The following is a 15985-nucleotide window of genomic DNA, read 5'->3' as shown; positions in this document are numbered from 1 at the left end:
ATATTTTTTGTTTGAAACAGCCCAAACTCATCATTTATGGGTCAAATATCACTGACTGGTATTGGTGAACCTACAGATATTCTATTTCAACTAAATCTAAACTATCCCACATAGCAGAAGCTTGTATTGCTGCCCCTTTTTGCTTATATGTAAATTCTTATGTACTTTTAGAATGAGCACAAGCACAAAATTCCAAAACAAATTTAAAGTTTTTCCCTGTGTGTGTTTCATATGCATCTGTACAGTAGCCTAGGTCCTATTCAAGGCATATCACATGTGTCATTATCACTGTAGACTAGTGTAACAGATTTGGACTATTATCTGTGCAATAAACATATCCATTTGTTTAAGGACCTCTTCATAAGCACTAGGTATACTGTCAGTGTAAATCCTGAAAACACAGTTGGCAGCCATTTTCACAATGTAAGTTACCTCTTGGCTTCCATTTTCTTAAAGAAATTGGGGAGGTTCTTGGTTGTTTTAAAACATGCTAGAGAGACAGGGTTTATTTCTGTGGCCTATTTTTTTTTTTTTTTAATGACAGTAAAAATGTTGGACTCTGCTGTGGGAGTTTTTTGGTGGGGAGAGAAGGAGGATTTCTATCTCATAAATCCATTCTCCCCCTCCCCCTCATGAAGTCTTTTACATGGCAAGGTAAGCGCTCACTACTAAAACACATCCAATACATACAACTGTTGGCTGGCATGAACATTCCATCATTCTGCCATATAAAAACCCAGGGCCTGATTCTCAGTGATCACGTTGCAGTACTTGGGCCAGGGAACACAAACAAGGCTGAATACCTTTGCACTCCTCATTATGGAGCCATGCAGGAGCCTAGTTTTAGTGCAGACTAGGGCTGCTCTAACTTATACTCTGCTTCACATAGCCCCCTTTGGACTATAGGAAGAGATAATAGCTGAAGTGTAATTCATTCCAACCACACTTCCAATTTGTCCTTCATGGAGGGCAGAAGAGCGTGCACTGCCCTTATACTATCTCTAACCTTCTGGGCAGTGAATATTCTGAGGCGACTGTTTCTGATCACTTAAAGGCCTCTCTGCACAGCCAGAATGGCATAAAAGCTCTTTAGCATAACAGACTCAAGCCCACAGACTACTGTGGGCAGAACAATGATAAAGACTACCTTCAGCTGCTCTGTAGCAAAAGATTCCTAACAGTTTGGTATGAATTTACACTGAGACTGGCTACGGAATCAAAGCTGTGCAGTGCTTCAGGGGTTTCTGTGCTAGAAGAATTCAAGAGAGAATTCAAAAACAAGAAGCCTTTTGTATGGAAAATTCCATCAGCACAGTCTGTGGGAGGAAGCTGGATAGTCAGAGCACAAGCTCCAGGTTGTAGTGGGGTGGAGAGGAGGAAACACAGTGATTTTAAGAGAAAAGAGAAATTGGGAAAAGGAAGTAGGACTGGGGAACAGTGATGGGTAGGTGACAAGGCATGCACAATTTTTAAAAAAAAAAGAAGGGGGGTTGATTTATAAAGCAACAGCAATAATAGTTTTTTAACTAATCTTATTAAGAAATATTCTTCTAAAGAAAAGATGAATAGCATAAAACAAGATCTTTCAAGAGCCCAAGATTCCATAAAATACACTAAGCTACTCCAATTCCAATTCCAAACTCAGGCCTTTGTCTCATTTCCATCCACCACTTGATCTTTCCTTTTTTAGTCACAGCCGTGCTATCCTCCCCCCTCAGATTATCCTTTGCCTAAACCCCATCTTTTTGCTCTGCCCAAGCCTTCCTCTCCTATTCTCTTCCCAGAGGGAATAATAAGTCCACTTTCTGTTGTCACAAGTTCCTCCCTACTGGACTTTCAATATCCAGGTGCCTGTGCCAGGGTTTATATTAGTGGAAACACATAGATCTGGGCTGTTGTATATTTTCTCTATGCTGAATCATAAAAACTCCCAGATTCAAGTAACCTTTCTGAAAGTTTCAAGAATGAGTAAGAATGCACCCATGCATACTATTTTACTCCATGTAATGTACCAGGAAACTCTGTGACTATCTCTGCACACAAAACTGTGTAGTATACTCAAATGCTTACTAGAGCAAGCTTGCTCCCCCAAAAAACTTACAATCCAAGTCTGGAAAGACATTAATCTAAGTAGTCCCATGACTTCTATGGGATAAAGCTAGGTATGTTAGGTATGTGCGTAAATCTCTACAGGACAGGAGTCCTAGAATGTAAAATATTGGGTTTACTCTCACTAATCAGCACTACTTATCAGGGTGTTTCCAAGACTGAGTCATTAGATAGATAGATTTTCAGGACAGGAAACAGATTTTAGTTTTTATTTGTTAAACATGTAAGTCAGGGGTCCCCAACGCAGTGCCCGTGGGAGCCATGGTACCCGCTAGGGTGTCTAAGTGCGCCCGTGTACTGAACAGCAGACAAGCATCGCCCAAAATGCTGCCAACGAGCTGCATCATACAGAGGCATCAACGTCGAAATCTCGCTGATTTTCGGCAGCATTTCAGCAGTGACGCCTATTGACGTTGCTGCTTGTCGGCGGATGCTCGTCCACTGCCACAGTTCATTGATATAAGTGTTGCACAATATAGTGTTGTCTAATAGTAATAACAAACACACATACGTATTAGACTGATTTGTCACAAAGCATGTGCCCAATTCAATACATTCAAAATTTACTTCTAATCACTGATGCACATAAATGTGACTACTTAGCAGTAAGCTTTAAGAGGTCATCCATCTGAGCACCAGCTGGAAAGTTATAAGCTGACACCCTTGCTAACAAAACATCGGAAATTTGGCAATAATTGTGTCCCACCCAAAAAAAGTTTTACATTTTGATTGTAACAGTCATGTTCCTTGTAAAGGAAGATTACTACTGTCAGAGCTGACTTGTATTGCAGATTCTTTTGACAAGTTCTCTAAACCTGCAGTCTGCACACATTGTCTGTCAAATTCCATAGATGGCATAAGACTATCGAATCATAACATAACTCACTGTTCTTGTGCCTTTATTTGCCAGGTGGTACACATTACACAGTACAAAATACTACCCTGAAACATGTGAAGAAAAAGGTTTGGGAAACAAAAAGGCAGAGATTCTCATGCGGTTTCACTGCTGTCGCTCAAGCACAATTTAGTCCAAAAGTAACTAAAGGGGAGTGGAGGGAATCTCTCCATTTCCCTTATATCAATTCAATGTCTTTTAACATCATCCCTTTAAATGACATGCACACATTCCACAGCATCATGAGAGTGTAACATTTCCCCACAGCTATTGTCATTTAGTCTCTAAAATGATAATTTGTCACTTCACGTTTTATCATAACTGCATATTTGTGAGTGAAACTTTAAGGAATGCTTGTATATTCCAGTCACAGCTAAATAAGGCACGATTCCCAGCAAGCACTCCAACTTTACATCATCCTTTTGTAGATGTTTTCCTTTACAATACAGACTGTCTAATAATTTTTGTTCTTAACACAAAAGTGACTGTTGATTTAGAGACAGCTGATCGTTTGATTATATTGTATACATTTTTTCTTACTGTATTGTTACTTACGCAACTCTCAGAGTCTCTAGTCGCCAAAGGGAACGAGCATGAATCGACACAGCACCACCTTCATAATGGACAGTTCTATAAACCAAACAAAGCAACATTCTGAGATGAAAATTCTGATATCTCTTCTTTAATTTGCAATTTATTTTGTTAACTGAGGATTTTTAATTTCAAAGTCGCCAAGACAATCCAGTTAACTGTTATTTAACAATTATGGTTACCAATCTCAAAAATAACTCATCCTTTAAACGTTCTGATCCACTTGTTCATACACCTTATTTTGTTTTTAAAATGCATAATTTTATCAAGTCTTTCTTTCTACGATCACATTTATACCACATTCAAAAATTTAATCCTCAGTGTTTTTAAGGATCAATTTGGAAAAAACATATAATCTGAAGATGAAAACATTGCATAGTCCTAACAGCAAAATTCAACACTAAAATAGATATTTCAAAACCAGAAGTAAGATGGCGGTGTCCGAATTTCTCATTAAAAACAATAGAATAATACAAGAAGTTACAAATGTGCCAAAATACTTATTTAAAGATAAGGAAGGACTAGTTCCAATTCTAAGGCATTAATGGGAGGCAAATAAAGCATAAGAGGAGCAATGTTAAAATATTAATCCAGGGCTAAAATATAACTAAAATGTTGAGGAAACAAGTTAAACAGAGGGATCCACATTATTGACATCCTAATGAATGAGGTTTCAAATTATGTGAGAAAAAAGTAAGTCAAAATAGAAGCAAAATATGCTTTGTGTAAATTCAAATAAAAATCATTGACTCAGATAACTCCCTCCAGGATCCAGGCAGTCCCCTCTCTGTGTGCATCTACCTCAAGAAAAGGCATATGGGCAGTTCCTTAACACTGGGGGTAAAATCCTGGCCCTCTAGAGGTCAAAGAGTTCTGCTGTTGACTTCAGTAGGGCCAGGATTTCACACCGGGTTTTGGTTTATGCTGTTAAATGGGATTTTAGCTAAATTAGAAATAGGCTTTTAACCATTTGCTTGTTCGTCTGTTAGTATGATCTATGCAATATGTTAGGATGGCATTGCTGATGAGCCAAACAACAGATCTGATCTTGGGAGTTCTTACTCAAGCAAAACTCCCATTGACTATTTACATTGTAATTAGTGGATGGTTTGTCTGAGTAAGGATTGGGATGATATTTTTAAGTAGTCATGGCCAGCCTCTCAGATGGTGTACACAGTCAGAGTTCCATTGACTTTAATAGAACTATGACAATATGCACAAGTTGAGATCTGGCCTTGATTTCTGGCAGGGAAGAGGGGCTCCTTTTCTTTTTTTTTTCCCCTCAAGTACAGGTTGGCATTGTTCCTTTTAACACTGTTCCATTTATGAGACCATATCAAGTATTTTAATAATTTGGATCATCCAAAAAGCTTTTCTCTTTATCAACTGTAGGTGTTAAAAAAAAAATTAAAGCTCATTTATGTCAAGGGTAGATTGCTTCTTAAATATTATGAACCAGATGACAAGCAAAAGAAACTTTTGCCATATTGTATTTAACTTAAATATTCAGAAGTTTATCTATGTCAGTATGTGGCATTTTTCATACAGCTGTGGTTGGCTTAATACTTTTACACTGCATGAAAAAACAGTATTACATCAAAGTAATATCACTGATCATGAGTCCTGATGTAATGCCTGGAAAAGGTTATTGGCCTGGAAAGCATTTGCACTGGATAAAGCTCTGTGCTGGTTTCTCACCATTAAGTCTAATGTTTTCTATATTTAATTTCCTGGGTCTGTTGCAGCAATAGCTTATCAGTAACAGCAGCCTCAAACAGCTCTGCAGAGGGAACAACAGTGCCAGTTAAATCTTAAACTTTTATTGAAAGCAACCCTCGAGAGCACAATAAAAATTCTGAAAACCTGTGCTCTGAGTCAGGTATCATGGTTTCATGCTTTGTTCTTTTTTTGTACATGGCCTACCACAACAGAAGCTCGATTAAACAACATATAAGCAGCCACACATTGTTTAAAATAATAAAATTCTTACTTACCCTTTTGCTTATTTTGCTATAAAATTAGTTGACATTTCACAAAATACCAAAATTCAAGACTTATGCTATATGTGGTTGGAATTCTCTCTTTCAGATCGCATAAAAGCTTAAAAGTTTGTTCTAGTAGTTCTAAGACCATTAAAATGTGCGTGAACTCAGTGAAATGTGTGTGATATCCTGAAACCTACAGGGGAAAAAATTATTTCTAATGTCGGAAAGCTTGAAACATGGCACTAATCTCATATTCTACAAGTACTTTTTGGCAATGATCCAGTGCAATGTATAGCGAATCCCAGACCAGTGCAATTTAAAATACCTTTAGAAATGCATGTAGTGAAACTGAAAGAATGGGTCCTTTCTGGTTGAATTGATTTGTTTTATGTCAACATACATCCTCTTTCGTTCTCAAGATCATTCAGATATCCTAAGGGCCTAAACCACTGGCTGACCCACTAATGGAGAAGGATGAGTCCTGGAATGCTCACATGGGAGGAATTTAGAGGCTAATGGGAGAGGAAAGCAGGCTACAGGAAAAAAAACTGGGAAATGTAAATATAGTATTTAGGAGCCTCCTACTGGAAAATAGCTTCTAGCACATTCTCACCCATTTTCTCTGAATGAATATGGTACCATGGAGTAATTTCTTTTTGTGCTGTAACTTGTCTATGAATGATGCTTTGCAGTACTGCAAAGTGAAACTGAGTGCTTCTACCTTGAATGAACTGTGAATGAATAACTCTATAATACAAAAAGAGAGCTACCCTCAGGAAACTATTTGCATTTAATAAAAGAAAGCTACAAGATAGGCACAGACAAAAATAAATAATGGATTAGCCAAATAATGAAAGTTTATTTTATTAACATTACAAATATTATATTTCTACTCAACGTGAACTTCTAAACAAAGCACACACAAAAATCTCCCAAAGCCAGGAATACTTGTTCCACAGCCAGTCAATCTATTCTAGAGAAAGAGTGACCTGCTATATGTACAATAATGAACACTCAAAGCCCTTATACAGTATCTGGGAGTTAGGAGGATATTTGTTTGGAGTGTGAGAGTGAGGAGTAGACAGAATTAATGAAAAATAAGTTCCCCAGTAGTACAAGCACAAGAAGAACAGATCCTATCCAACCTATGGATCATCTAATAAAATTACCTTGTGAATGCGGTGTTTGTCACCCCTAACTCCCGGTCAACAGAGAGGAGCAGGGATGTCACTACCTTCTCTGCTGTGGCAGATGTCTCACTGAAACTCTACAGTCTCCTTCACCTCATAACTGCCTGCAGCAAGTTGCTACCCAAATCCACCCCATTGTGCCCAGATGTGGTGTTCTGGCAGTTGTGCCTCAATTTCCCCCCTCCCTGTCAGACTGTCCTTTGGCCTACTCCAGCCACAGGAGTGCCTAACCCTTCTTTATAGGGTTCTACCCCTTCTGGGTCCAAGAGTTCTTTACTAAAGTACTCAAGTAATATATACAAAATCCAAACCATCAGCATGGCTAGGCTCAGCTGCCAGACACCTCATCATAGGAATGCCTCTGTTGCTTTAAACTGTCCTTCTGTCCTTCAATCCACCACATGATCTAGGGGCTGGCCCACTTCTCCCCATAGTCATGTATTCAGGGAGGCTCCAACTAGGTTTCCAGCTAGCCCCTAGAGAATCCTATCTGGTCTTCTCCACTCTTTCTTCCTCAGCCTTCCACACAGTTCCTCAGAGAGAGTGGGAGGGAACTCCCTCACTTCCAACTTTCCCTCTCCCAACTGGGCTCACCCAGCTCTTTAGGGAAACAAGCCCTGATTTCCCCCAGCTGGACTTTGTTTCTAATTAGGCTTGGCCCACCTTCCAGGTACAAGCAGGCAGATTAATTGGCCTCTCAGATCCATATTAATACTTTCACAGAATGTGTGGGGTAAAGTCCTCATCACATTGCTGTTTGGTTACAAAGAAAGGAAGAGGGAAATCTGTGGCCAAACAAATTTTATTTCTTCCAAAGTAGATTTAGCTCTTCTTAAACAAATTGTAGCATATATAAAACCTAAGAGGCTACTATCTTCAGTTACATCAATGCAACCTTGCTGAAGTCAACAAGGTTACACAGATACGCAGAATTTGACTTGAAACTTAGAATATTAGACAGATAACAGATGTGTGTGTGTTAACATGAAGTCTAATCTTCATTTGTTACCTTCTTCCATCCCCAGAAAATAATTATTAGAATTTACTTTATATCAAAATGGCTTTCAGTGTTCCATTTGATGTACCCCATTTATACCATTTATCTAATACTTCCATCAGTTCAGAGTCCAAAATAAACTGTGTTTCATTACATTTTAATACTTACTGAAGGAGACCCAGCATTTTTACTACTAATCCTTAACAGCAGATGATATTACTGGGCTAAAACGCTTACTGCTTTCCGTTACACCTGTGCAAACCTGTAATAATTCCTTTGGCTCAAAGGAGTTATTTCAGATTCACACTGGAATAATGGAGAAAACAAAAATACAAGTTGTTAAGTGCAATAAAGATTCATATTAATAAAGATTCATATTAATAAATGAAGAGCAGTACAGAGAAACAAATCCTGCAGTAGTTTATATTATTCATATTTTCATTATAAATACAAACAAAAGTAATGGCAACAGAAAATGAAGATGGGGCAGGAGCCCACACAACACGACAGGCTCCTACCCCTACAAGAGGAGAAAGAGAGTATAGTCAAGGCCACAAAATACATTCCTCTTCCCTTGTGAGCAAAAACACTCCTGACATTTTCCTTTCCTTTTTCCAAAACATCCTTTAAATATTTTTTCTAAGCTCACAGACCCATGCCATTAGGCACTTTTATTTCATGAGAACATAGTTGTAATAAACTCAGAGTCCTCAAGAGTCTGACGTTCATCTTTACTACAGATCTTTAGCTTGTTTAGTTAGTTTGTATAACAAAGCTAGAAAGACAAGGTGGATGAGGTAATATCTGTTATTGAACCAACTTCTGTTGGTGAGAGAGACAAGCTTTCATGCTTACACAGAGCTCTAGGAAGACCTGAAGAAGAGCTCTATGCAAGCTTGTAAGCGTGTCTCTCTCACCAACAGAAGCTGGTCCAATAACAGATATTATCTCACCCACCTTCTCTCTCTAATACCCTGGGACCAACACAACTACAACAATACTATACACTATAATGAAGCTGTCTTTTGTCTGACCTATGGCTGTTTATTAAGCTTAACATAACCAGTTCTTCTTGATAATGACATTAATCTATTTAATTCCTCCTAATACAAAGTCACTAGGGCCCAGAATTTGCTAATTTGCTCACTAATTCCTTGGAGTTCAAGTACTGTAACTACAGCACCAAGGACAGCTCATCCTTTCCTCCATTCTTCAGCACTCTGGACAATTCTTGGCTCTAAGTGACATTACTGGGACACAAAAGTAGGGGCTAACCAGAATTAATCATGTTCCCACTTGCTGATTCCGAACACACTTGTGCTTATCTTTGTGAGATGTACAGCAGGAGTTTGCAATGCATGACAATTGATAAATCTCAAAAAGGCAGCGAGACAACTAAATATCCAATTACAATAATGAATTAATTACAAGAGTTAAAAATAGATTACTGTATACCAACTTCCCCCAGAGAACCATTAGTCAATTCATATTCTTATTACGATGTTGCAGAGCAGTGTGGGGAGACAGCAGCCACACCAATTAAATTTACTAACTGCAATGCAGGGCACTAAATGAGATAATCTAAACCATTTTGATATTGTTGAAATTTACCTGATTCAATAAAGAGCTAATATTAAATTATACTGTGAGGAGATAATGAAGTACAACCAAATGCTTTGAAACAAATCTAGATGTCACACGTTAAATGCTTTTCTTTTTATTTCTCGATGTCGCAAATATTAATGTCTTATCGAAACATCTTTCCTTTTTACTTAATATTTTAATTAACAATTCTTTTAGTTTTATATGCATAATAGCATGGTGCTTTGCATGGATTATAAATGGATTAATAAATAAAATAAACTTCAAGCGCTTAGTTATAGTTATTAGAACAAGAACCATATTGGGGGTCACTAGGAGACGGCATACTGCCTAAGTAAAGGTGGCTGGAGGCTTTATGCCTCCAGAGATCAAGACCAGACATAATGACTCTGGAGACATTTGAGGAAGCAGGCTCACCTATGAGCTTTGCTATAATTTTGAGAAAATATTAGCTTGTATCCTCCCAACACAGAAGTTCTGCTGCACAGGGAGGTTGGAACTATGGCCATAACCTCATTTCACCCTCCGGGGCATGGAGCACTACCTGTGGCAATAGCTGCTCCTCTTCTTCTGGGAGTCAGGCAGCACAGACACCTACTGCCTCCTGCTCTGGAGCACTAGAAAGTGGAAGGAAAGCCCACATTGTGATCAAGGAGGCAGAACTTGCCCCAAAGAAGAGATTAGTTATCTCAGTTTGAATTGGCAGTCATTCTATTTAAGAGTAACATGAGTTTATTGTAAGTGTCTAATCAAGTTGGTATCATTCAAAAGTTAATTTCTGGTGTCGTAGCACACGTGTAGTTCAGATAATGTCATTTAAAGTTACCCTTAAAAGCCAATTATATAAGATGGTCTCTTCGTATCCTGTTCAAACCCGCTGTGTGTTTTCTCTATACTCAGATAGTCGTTGCATTTCACACACAGGTGGCTACACACTTCAGTGATGGACAACGTTGTTCTGTGTTTAGTTTATGAATCCACTGGTAAAGTGGATAAAGAGCTTGAGAGCCTTCTGAATGAATATATAAATGCAACATTGTTACTCTTTAATATTGTGGGGTTGTTTGTTTGTTTTAAGAAATCAAAGAAATTGTCCCTTCTCAGTGTGAATTTTGTAAGCTCAAGCCTTAGTCAAATAATCCTTTCCTTGTGTCAGATATTCACCTTTTCTGGGTATAATACACATTTTTGCAGTTATTAATGCTGTATCAAAGAAAATGTTTACACTTTAAAGAGACTGATATAGGTTCCATTGCCTGTAACAAATAATTTGCCTTTTTGGATTGTTGACCCATATATGCTAGGCTAAGATAGATATATTAATATATGTGGTGTGAATTTTATATATCTATATAACATTTCTATCAGTTACATAACCTGAATTGGCCTATGTTTCTCTAGAATTCTGTTCATTTATGCTACATATGCCACAACACCTTGCATTAGCTGAAAAAGTAAATAGGAAAACTGTCAGGATCACAACATATGGGTGTTTACCACAGAAACAGGTAGAGAGTTACTTTCACAGTACTGGAATGTCCCAAAGGCAAAGGAGAAGATACATGAGTGTTCTATGCTGGTACAAACCAAGGGGGTGCCTTCATCCCCTTGGTACTTGAAATGCATGTGTGCAGAACACAGAGATAAGAGTAACGCCATGGTACCAGAAAAACAAAGCAGAAAGCTTCTCGTTTCAGATGAGACACACAATGCACTTTACCTGTAAACATATTAACTAAAAAAAAAAAAAGAATAGCTTTAGGGGTATAACTTCAGGAGCACACTTTCTGTATAAGGTAAATTTAACAACATTGCATGAGACTGCGTCCCAAAAACTGGTATCTTATTGAACCTTTCTTCATATAGTGTAGTATTATTGACTTTTAACAATAAACCTGAATAACATTGGTTATTTGGTCTTTTAAATATATTTCATACTGAACCAAAGGGTGATCAAGCAATTGACTACACAATGTATCAACAGGATCTAATCTCTCTTCAGCCACCTTGAATATGAGTTTTTTTACTTCACACTCTGCCTATCCAGTTCTGATTCTAGTAGAAAGCCCTAATCCCCTTTTGCAAATCCTTAACTGACCAGGGACCTAGAACACTTTAGCTGAAGTACCCCTCAAAGAGGAGGCGGCTGAGCTGTTGAACCAGCTTCCAGTGTAAATTAGGCTGAGCCTAATGCAACTCTTAATGCAGTAATTTTCCTACTGGATAATTTAGGCACCTGACAAACTGAAGCCTGACCCTTCTAATGAGATCTTATGTAAAAGTCAGGAGATCTATGATCCCTCCCAGGGGCACGTGTTATATAAGATGACATTTGTGAAAGAATCCCATGGTGCAGGATACTTTAAAAATGTATATAACAGTCAGAATAGTAAATTACTTGCCATCTATAATATTGTCAGTCCCTAATCCTACACTGAGAACTGTATGGGTAAACTTCTGCACCAGCACAGAATCAAATTCCCTCCCCAGTGCCCTGTGCTGGACTGGCATTCCATTTTATATTTCTGACTTCTAATAAAAGACAGCTGTTCACTCTTTTCAGAGCATAATTATTATTGTTACAAAGAGTAACAATTTTGGGTCATTATGACGATAATGGTCTTTTGATGAGTCGGTGATTTTTTTTATTTTTTTTTTTTTTAATAATAAGCACCTTAGAATTGGGACCTAAAGAGGAGTTGGAGAATCCAGCATGGTGACCGATCTCACCAATAATGCTGCTTGTAGATTGGATCCCAAAATTCAAAGATGGGAAAAACAATTAAAATAATACTAATATACACCTCTACCCCGATATAACACGACCCGATATAATGCGGGTTCTCATACAATGCTGGAAAGCTCTGACACACTGCTCTGAGCAGTGTGTTTAGGGTGCCAGGCCAGGCCGGGGCTGAGGGGTTTGATAAGGGGCAAAGGGTCTCAAGGTGGTCAGGGGCTCCCCCCTACAGGGTGTGGGGGCAGGAGCTGTGGGAGGGCACTTTTGGGGGTCCTGCAGTCCCAGAGTGGCTCAGGGGATTAGCAGGAGCCCAAGAGCAGCCTGCTCTGCTTCCCTCAACCCACCCATGTCGCTCGGGGGAAAGGGTTTGGGGGAAGGGATCCCCCCACACTCACCAGCAGCAGCAGAAGTGGAGCAGCCCAGCCCCAGCCCACTCCACTCTGCCAGCTCCCAGCCACAATGCTCCACTTCCCGCCTCAGGTGAGTGCGGGGGGATGTCCTTTCCCCAACTTCCCAACACTCACCTGCGGCGGGAAGTGAAGCACCGTGGCTGGGAGCTCACAGAGTGGAGCGGGCTGAGGCCGGGCTGCTCCACTTCCTGACGCAGGTGGGTGCAAGGAGGTATCCTTTCCCCAATCTCCCCGCACTCACCGGCGGCGGGAAGCAGAGCACTCCAGCTGGGAGTTGGCAGAGTGGAGCGGACTGGGGCCAGGCTGTTCCACTTCCCACCACTGCCGGTGAGTGCCTGTCAGAGGGGCGGGGAGGGGAGGTGGATAGGGGTCAGAGCAGTCAGGAGACAAGGGGGTTGGGTATGGGGTGGAGTCCTGGGGGTGATTAGGGATGGGGGTCTCTGGAGGGGGCATCAGGGAACAAGGAGCAGAAGGGGGCATCAGGGAACAAGGAGCAGAAGGGGGCAAAGCAAGTTTAACATAACGCCATCTCACCTATAACGCAGTGAGATTCTTTGTCTTCCGAGGACTGCGTTATATCAGGGTAGAGGTGTAGTTATTGTAGGGCTAAAGCCCTCTATGCAAGTCCTTTCTCTGTTTCTTAGTCCAGTACTGCATTAAGGGAGACCAGATGTCCTGATTTTATAGGGACAGTCCCGATTTTTGGGTCTTTTTCTTATATAGGCTCCTATTACCCCCTACCCCAGTCCCAATTTTTCACATTTGCTGTCTGTTCATCCTAACTGTATTAAGTATCCTCAACTTTGCTGACTGCTTTTAGCTTTACTATCAGCCCTTGTTGCACTGACAAAACACAAGCACAGGAGGAAATTTCTCTTAATTGTTTACTTCCTTAGACAAGATATGCAAGAGTATTTCTCTGATTACCCAGACAGACTACAGGAAAAGTGATTATTTACCACTCAAAAGACAGATAATTTTTGGGTGAGTTGGGTTTTGTTTTTTTTTAATTCCCCCACCCAAGAAATTTAGTTTTGAAGAAAAAGTAGTTATGATTTTGAAATTCAAGGTCACAGTGAAGAGATTTCCATATTTCTGAATAAACACTCAGTCGATTTACTGATTCATTTATTGTCTTCCTATCAAGATCAGCTCTCCTGAGAGAGATATAAGTTAACTTTGTCCTTCACTCAGTGAATATTTGCCTATTGATGCAAACGAAAAACCTTTATATTCAACTCAACAGAAACGGATATGACCGCATCCAGTCTCTCTGAATTTTTTCACTTGCTTCTTTCTTTGTCTCCTGCATCAGATTCAGACTCCTCATCCTCACCCCTCTCACTCCTCTTTCTGCTCCCTTTTTCAGCCTGCTGAAGTCACATATATAATTACTCACTTCATGTCCTTCAATTGCTCTTCATGCCTTGTTCCATGTGGCCGATCCCTCTAGCACATCCTCCCCTCTGCTGCAGATTACTCTCCTCGTCAAAGTCCTGCCATAAAACACACCTTTTCCTACAAATCCTAAACCATAAAAGAAATGCTAACAAAAAGATAACAAATGCTTATTCAAAATTAAAAAAAAGAAAAACCTCATGGAACTAACAATGCCCATGATGAACTTCAATGCCCATTCATTTTGTTTTGCTCTTGTACCCCATACATTAGTACATTACTTTTTTTATAGATTAAAAATAAAATAAATTAACAATGGGTGAATACTTAAATAACCTTGTACATTCTTGGTGCTATACAAACTAATATTTTTTATTTATTTGTTTTCCCTATTATAGGCTTTAACTGCTCTTGAGCTTCCCACATTTTCACCAGATAAATCATCCCCTGCAAAAAAAAAAAAAAAAGTTTACCCTAGTTTCAAAGTGCTCATAGATCTAAGCCTACATACATTCTTGATATATTAAATACAAGTGCAAAGGAAGAATTTGATTCCTTCCTTACACAGATCTGCAAAGACAATTGTGCTTCTAACTACTGTGAAACTTTATGAACAATTACTAATTTTACATGAGTAAATACTTGAAATTCAAGTATCAGTTTCCATCCACGATATGAAGATAATTCCATGAAATCCTTGTGTTGTGATAACACAAAATGAATACTTGCACCTCGCAGCTTTTGTTGGAATAAAATCGGTGTGTATGTATGTCATCTGTAACAAAATCTATTGCCTAGTTCATCTTATTCATTATTAATGTTTATGCTTTAACAAACATATTTTAAGCTGATATTTGAATTGTTTCTTATCCTAATGTTCCTTTGGGGCTTTTGCCTTGGTCTGAAGCATAATGCAATTGGTGTGAAAGAGGCAGAATTGTTTACTAGATAAGCCATTGGTTTGATGAAGCATGGTAACTGTTGTTGATAAACTGTATAATCAATTGCGTGATCACACTTTGTTTTTTAATGAAATATGTTCAAGAGACAAAATAACCAATATCACTCAAATTTACTGCTAAATGCCAGTAAGCATATAGTACAGGAAAAGGGTTCAATATGATACCAGGCTCCAGAGAGCTGTCTCATGCAGTGTTGTTAGTCACCTTACACAGAAGGTGTGCTCTCAAAGTTACACATTACAGCTGGCAGTATTTATAGGATAATTTTATCAGTTACACATCTCTTTACATGACAGTAAAAGGCAAGCCATCAGTTCAGCACATCTCTAACTTGTTCAGTTCGTTTTCTTATCTCTGTTTTGGATACTAGCATTCAAGATACTGGTGCATGAAAATACCTCCTATGCAAGGGTGGCTCTAGGTATTTTGCTGCCCCAAGCACGGCAGGCAGGCTGCCTTCGGCGGCTTGCCTGCAGGAGGTCCCCGGTCCCGCGAATTTGGCCGCAGCCTGCGAGAGCTCCGCCAAAGCCGTGAGACAAGCGGACCCTCCGCAGGCAAGCCACCAAAGGCTGCCTGCCTGCCACCCTTGCGGCAACCAGCAGAGCACCCCCTGCAGCTTGCTGCCCCAAGCACGCGCTTGGCGTGCTGGTGCCTGGAGCCACCTCTGTTCCTATGTTTGTACCAAGGTAGAACAATCATATTTTGTCCTTTTTCTTGGGGACTTTCCATACTGGCCTGTGAAAGAAACTCCCTATCTGTTGCTAGGAGAAAACATTCATATGTACTGTTCCTGGCAGTTTTTCTATCTACTTAAGCAAAAGCTTACTTCAGCTAATACAGGGTATTGTGGCATAGTTAGCACAAATGAACAGAATTATAAAAGAAATAGGCCAATTTGGGCTAACTGTTATTAATATTATGTGCTTAATACAGTCTCCCTCTCTCTGTATATATATATATAGCGACTGGATAGCGTAGTGGTTAAGAGCGCCGCCCTTTGATACGGGAGACCGCCCTTTGATACGAGAGACCGGGGTTCAAATCCCGGTTGGTACCCAACTTTCCAGTAGGGGTCCTTGGGCAAAAGACCCCCTAACGCTTCAGCT

The 15985-nt window shown here is 39.6% G+C and overlaps 1 protein-coding gene across 3 annotated transcripts in view; it reads right to left on the bottom strand.

Moving 5' to 3' along the window:
• RYR2 (ryanodine receptor 2) overlaps window positions 1–15985 on the bottom strand; it is a 749362-nt gene that overhangs the window by 434281 nt on the left and 299096 nt on the right. For all 3 annotated transcript variants that reach the window (XM_075064183.1, XM_075064184.1, XM_075064185.1), the window contains exon 11: window positions 3560–3634. In XM_075064183.1, coding sequence (XP_074920284.1) covers window positions 3560–3634 — 75 coding nt within the window. The remainder of the gene's footprint in view (window positions 1–3559; window positions 3635–15985) is intronic.

The sequence above is a fragment of the Chelonoidis abingdonii genome, chromosome 3 (genome assembly GCF_003597395.2).
Source record: "Chelonoidis abingdonii isolate Lonesome George chromosome 3, CheloAbing_2.0, whole genome shotgun sequence".
NCBI lineage: Eukaryota > Metazoa > Chordata > Testudines > Testudinidae > Chelonoidis > Chelonoidis abingdonii.
The sequence above is the reverse complement of the archived record's forward strand: the minus strand, read 5'-3'. Positions and strand labels throughout refer to the sequence as shown.